Source organism: Micropterus dolomieu, linkage group LG02 (genome assembly GCF_021292245.1).
Source record: "Micropterus dolomieu isolate WLL.071019.BEF.003 ecotype Adirondacks linkage group LG02, ASM2129224v1, whole genome shotgun sequence".
Taxonomy (NCBI): Eukaryota; Metazoa; Chordata; class Actinopteri; order Centrarchiformes; family Centrarchidae; genus Micropterus; species Micropterus dolomieu.
In genome coordinates this window covers 16941316-16947628 of record NC_060151.1, presented here as the reverse complement: position 1 = coordinate 16947628, position 6313 = coordinate 16941316, and the positions used below count along the sequence as shown (strand labels likewise).

The following is a 6313-nucleotide window of genomic DNA, read 5'->3' as shown; positions in this document are numbered from 1 at the left end:
TGACCAACTTTATGGAGATGCAGATTTCATTTTCCAACAGGACTTGGCACCTGCACACAGTGCCAAAGCTACCAGTACCTGGTTTAAGGACCATGGTATCCCTGTTCTTAATTGGCCAGCAAACTCGCCTGACCTTAACCCTATAGAAAATCTATGGGGTATTGTGAAGAGGAAGATGCGATACGCCAGACCCAACAATGCAGACGAGCTGAAGGCCACTATCAGAGCAACCTGGGCTCTCATAACACCTGAGCAGTGCCACAGACTGATCAACTCCATGCCACGCCGCATTGCTGCAGTAATTCAGGCAAAAGGAGCCCCAACTAAGTATTGAGTGCTGTACATGCTCATACTTTTCATGTTCATACTTTTCAGTTGGCCAACATTTCTAAAAGTCCTTTTTTTTATTGGTCTTAGGTAATATTCTAATTTTCGGAGATACTGAATTTGAGATTTTCATTAGTTGTCAGTTTTAATCATCACAATTAAATGAAATAAACTAATCAGTGTGTGTGTGTGTAATGAATGCATACAATATTCAAGTTTCACTTTTTGAATGGAATTACTGAAATAAATCAACTTTGATGATATTCTAATTATATGACCAGCACCTGTAATGTTATAGCTTGCCACATTACTTCACCAGCTAACAATATTACTATCCTCTGTACCACCGATATGTCAAAGTGTTGATTTTAGCCTGCAAGACATGATGTAACGTTAAAAAGCCAAACGTGGACAATTTATTTCTGCAAGGCAGCGGAAGCCAGCTACATTAGCATGGAACAAGCGTTGTTTGCTTCGTGACATTCAATTTAGATTTATCGTCGTTTTACCGATACACAGCTTCTTTACCTTCTCAGTTGCTGTAACTTAACTAACCCACATAATATACAATAATGCACAGCGTTTCCCAAACAGACTTTACTTGGGCGGGCCACCCAGGTATATTTGATGACCCATTTTAGCATTTTGCAGAGAAACACAGAGTTGTTATCTATTATATTACAAGATGCGGACAGGGTGGATATTTGACAAGCACGGACCAGGTAAAGAGACAGTGAAAACACACAGTTGCAGATCTCAAATTGGAAAAGAGCAGAAGTGAAAGGGAGCAAATTTAATTAGTGAGTAAGCTGCCTCCTTTTATAACTCTCCTCTGTGTCTGCCTCAGCTACAAAATTGTAACAATATTAAATCGCATAGCTTATATAATTTTTTTTGCATTATGTGCATAGAATTGTGTTGATTAAAATAGTGTCAAGTCGCAATAGGAGTGAATCGTATCCTACCACATTGGTAGCTGCTTTCAGTTCCTAAAATGGTTCCTTGGCTCCTGGAAGGCATCTAGTCTGAATTTGCCCAGATTAGCCCCTTACCTGTCCCAGCCTTCTTCTCCTCCCAGGACGTAGATCTTTCCATCCACCACAGCAGCACCGGGCCGGTAGCGTCGTTCTTTCATGGGGGCGCACATGGTCCACTGGTTAGTCTTGGGATTGAAACACTCCACCTTATCTGTATTCTCTATCGAGGCATGCCATCCACCTGGAAGAGGGAGAGAGACTGATTATCTTGCTTGATGTCATTCGAGAGGGCTGTGTTGTGGGGCCAGAGTGCTATAAAAAGTCACATACCTATGACGTAAAGCTTTCCTTTGAGTGTACAAGCTGCTGAACCAGAGCGAGCGATTTGCATGGGAGCAACCTCTGTCCATGCAGAGGTTTTAGGGTTGTACACCTGAGCGAGGTCTGTGCCATCGCCATCCTCTAGAATTGCTCCACCTACCAGGACACAGTGAGGATGCACGAGACTAATTTTTATACTACTGTGTATAATACTGTGAATCCAAAACATTTTCAATAAAAAATAAAATGACATGGCACAACCTCAAGAAAAACCTGCATAGGTTTTCCTACCAGTAACATAGAGCAGTCCGTCCAGGGCCACTACAGCAGGACTTGTGACGGCCATCTTGACAGATTCGGTGAACTGCCAGGAGTTGGTGTGAGGGTTGTAGCACTCCACTGAGTCCAGACGTGAGCGTCCCTCCCACCCTCCCACTGCATACACAAAGCCATCCAGCATCACCAGGCCTGAGGAGAATTAATCACATCAATGATAACCTTTTACATAAAGAAGATAGATATATATCCTAAATTATAATTTAGAGCTTCTAAATGCCTTTGTTAACTGCAACAACATGATGCTACATCTAGCCATTTAACTAGCCCTGCTTTGGTTTTCACTGTTGTCTGCCCAGTTTGGAGACCAGTTCCTGGAAGTAAATTTTGGCATTACTCAGATACTTAAGGCAAGTGGTTGTCGGTTGTGCTATTGACAGGGATTGACCAAGTAGATGTGTCGTCAGATCCTAGTAATGACGACTACAACAACAACCACCACCCATTTAATGCTGCATCTGTATCAACCAGGACAACAGACACCGCAAAAAGGAAGGTTGTCAGACAAACAAAGATGTCCAGGCCCTCATTAGATAGTTTGACAAGAGGGGGACATTCAGAAGAAGACAGTCAGCACAAAGTTATTAGTTTAAAACAAACTTATAGAAAAATAAAAGTGTCACAATGCAAAAGAGAAGCTACTAACATGCCAAGATGTTGCTGCAGACTAGGGCTGCAGCTACTTCACCCAAGTTCTATACAAGTTATACTAAGGTGCAGCTCCCCTACACCCAGTTAACTCATGACTGTGACGTTACAACAAAACTCACGGCCCATCCAGGCAGAGAATAACAAACGCACGTGTCGGTTGGGTCTGAAGACTCCAAGTTTGAAAATAAAAATAAAATCTGGGGGTGATGAGTTAGAAAGATGTGACTGGATTATCTCAGTTCGTCAATTTAGCATCCCAGTTAAAAATCACATTTAACTAAATAACGGTGCACCTTGCTAACCAAGCTAGCGCCACCGTCTAGTCCAAAAATCATCACGTCCGGTGCCTGGTTGCAAATCAATAAATAAAAATGGTAACGGGCAAAATGCCAAACTCGATGTTTCAAAAACGACTAACCAATGGGTCACGTCATGGCGACTACGTCCACTTCTTTTATGCAGTCTGTGCTCAAGTTTTATTGTAAATTGCATTGTGGTTAATGTGTGCGCCAGGTTTGAAAAATAACCATGACACAGCATATCTGCTCGTCTTTATAATGACATATCCAGAAAAAAATAAAAAATAAAAAAAATTGATACTTTGACTGCCTCACCTAACTCAGAGCGAGCCACATTCATGGGAGCCATCTCGATCCAGGAGTCGAAGCAGGGGTCGTATCGCCACATCTCCCTGCTGGCTGAACCATCAGGAAACTCTCCTCCTGCCAAATACAGAGTGGAGTCTAAAGAGGAGGAAGATTAACAGAAACATGTCACTTGTGATGAGCATCATTATCCAGTAGGGCTTAATCTATAAACTGAATCTCATAAGGTTTCCTCACCCGACACGACCAGCCCGTGTTTGCTCACAGCGAAGGGCAGGCAGGCCAGGTTCTTCCACTGATTCGTCATGGGATTGAAGCTCTCAACGCTGCGCAGCACCACCTTGTCATCCTCCCCGCCAACTGTCACTATCACTTCAGCTGTTCCTGTTGCCATGGCAACAGCAGTAAAGGAAAAGAAGAGTGAGACAAGGAGCGCTGGACTTTGGATAGATGCTAATCTAAAGTAAAATGGCCCCTGTAGAATACAACGTAGTGGTGCGTAGGGCTGCAGCCAACGACCGACAAATCTTTTAAATGATCATTACAATTTCTGTCTTGTTTTGTACGACCACGAGTCTAAAACCCCAAAGATTTTTTTCTTAAACGATTAATCAAATAATAAAATAGTGGCTAACAGTAGATTTACTTTCTGTGCATTAACTAAATGATTGAGTTCAAGTGGCAGAGGGCAGAAAACAGGCGTATGAGCTGTCTAACATCCGATAATAATGTGTAAGAAAACAAATACCTAACCAGCTTGAATGTGTACTTTATCTAAACAAAGTCCCCAAGACACAAACATCTTTCAAGTTTAACAAAAGAAAACACACTAGGATGACAGAGGTGGACAAAGGTACAGCCTCTACCTATAATCAAAATGCATGTGCAGGTGAGTGTGTGTACCTGTGGACCTGCGTGGCCTCGCTCTGGGGCAGTAGAGCTCTCCACGGCGGTCCTTTAGCAGCAGGTAGTCCTTGGCCTCAGAGATGAGCCTCTGGCAGCCCTGGTTCTCCTTCACCACATCCAGAGACTCGATCACATCATGGAGGTAGTAGGGGCTGATAAGAGGCAGCCGGATATGCTCAAGGACCTTTGAGGAACAAACGGAAGGAGAGAAATCTGATCAATGTCCACTGTACCTCAACTGTCCCATACAAGTATAATCCAGCAGGAGAATGTGAGACCAATGCCAAAGGTGTCCACAGAGGGATTACCGAACACAGTTCCATGCACCAAATGGGTTCAAGTTATTATTTTGTTGTTGGAAAGTCACATGGCTCAGTCAAAAATACAAATGCCTTGTTTTGTATTCCTGATTCTTTAATGCAATAGTTTGACATTTTAGGAAGAACATATATTTTCCTTCTAGCCGAGAGTTAGATGAGAAGATCGATACCATCGATATATGCATGTTAAAAATAAGCTACAGCCAAGAGCTGGTTAGCTCAGTTTAAAAACTAGCCAGGACCACTTCTTGTTTGGGACCAGTCATTTCCTGATGTCTCTGCTGGATGTCAACAAGACACTGGCTGTGTACAAAAACGATCCCTCATTCACTATTCTTTATCTAGGGACTTCTATGTAACGGACTATATACAAAAGGTGCACCTCAAAAAAATCTTCATTGAGAGCACCAGAACCAGAGAGATTAAAGGCTCAGGAAACCTTTGCAGGTGTTTTGAGTTAATTAGCTGATTATAGCTCTTCTCAGGTCGACATTTCTGTATTATAAATTGTTTATTTTAAAATCATCAAAATAAAAAAAAAGCTTGAAAGATTTCACTTCATGGGTAATGAATCTAGAATATATGAAATTTCACTTTTTCCAGATATTCAATTTTTTTTTTTTAGATGAGCTCAAAATCAAAACAACACATTTCAGACACTACTCTGCCATTCTCTGTGCCTTTAATTACATCCTTACTGTCGCACAATTAAACCGTGCAAGCTTCTGGTCCACTTTTCGGTCAGCACATGCATAGTATATTCCACAATGTTGTCCACTACTTTTCACAATGGATTCTGGGATGCACTGAGTCCACTATATAATATAATTCTCACTATACATTCAGACAGAAAACTGACTATATAGTTGACTCTGTAGGGAGAAGTGAGTGATTTCGGACACAGTCACTGATTCCCCAGCCCCATGATGAAATATCAAAATCTGCCCATCCACTATAATTATTAGAAACAGTATCACTGTTTGTTATTGTGTTTTTATATTAAGCAGTTATTCCCCATATTTGTCAGTTGTGTCTAAGAAGACCTTTCCCCGCAGATCATCACACAACGGCATGCTAATCCAGAAACACAAAGCATAATTTTGAAGTAATTATAAAGATGTAATTACAACAGTGCAGAATCCCTTGTTGACCTGCATGCGATATAATGGGGTAATATAGTTTTAGAGACATAAGTGGATTAGGTGCATACTTACACTACATGCAGTAAGCCTACAATAAAACGAGTGAGGCCGTTTAAAATTACTTTTATGACAGGTTTCCTTTGACAGTTTCCTATAATAGAGCAAGTATTATTCTATACAAGGTCTATGGAGTGTTTGGAAATTATTCAGATAGCCTCTTTTCATCTCCAGCATGGGTTTCAACCAAGAAGAGAAGCAAAAATTAACCTGCAAAATACCACACAAAAAGACAAAAACAAAACTGGGGGTGCTGCAGGAGGTAAGAGAGGGGGCCCACAGTCTCGTTATCAGTCAGTAGAAGTGTGACAGTGGCAACAAGAAATCCTTGATTTATGGATGTCTTAAAGACTAACAGCTGCTGAGCTGAGGGCTCTTTCACATTACACAGTCAGCCCCAAACCTGTTCGCTTCTGTGGGATATGCCTGGGATTACAGTAGCACTGTAAACTCTGTTACAATAGATCAACATGCACAACAAAACTAGAGATAAGAGAGAAAACTGTAGTCATTATAACGTGACAAATGTATGCCTGTAGTAAGCACTTTTGTACCAAGGTTGCAAGCACTGGAGCTTCTGTGAACTCAAGTGAATCTGACCTTTTCAAAGCTCTGTTTGCGAGAGGAACATTTATTCAGCCACAACATGGCCGCCTCAAACACCATCTCCT

General features: G+C 41.5%; 1 protein-coding gene across 3 annotated transcripts in view; it reads right to left on the bottom strand.

The window, feature by feature from the left end:
• Positions 1-1360: 1360 nt before the first annotated feature.
• Positions 1361-6313, bottom strand: part of LOC123956582 (kelch-like protein 5) — a 9261-nt gene continuing 4308 nt past the window's right edge. For all 3 annotated transcript variants that reach the window (XM_046028872.1, XM_046028863.1, XM_046028852.1), the window contains 6 exons: positions 4121-4307; positions 3455-3601; positions 3227-3355; positions 1917-2093; positions 1635-1781; positions 1361-1545 (listed from right to left, as the gene is read on the bottom strand). In XM_046028872.1, coding sequence (XP_045884828.1) covers positions 1376-1545; positions 1635-1781; positions 1917-2093; positions 3227-3355; positions 3455-3601; positions 4121-4307 — 957 coding nt within the window. In that variant the 3' untranslated portion in view covers positions 1361-1375. The remainder of the gene's footprint in view (positions 1546-1634; positions 1782-1916; positions 2094-3226; positions 3356-3454; positions 3602-4120; positions 4308-6313) is intronic.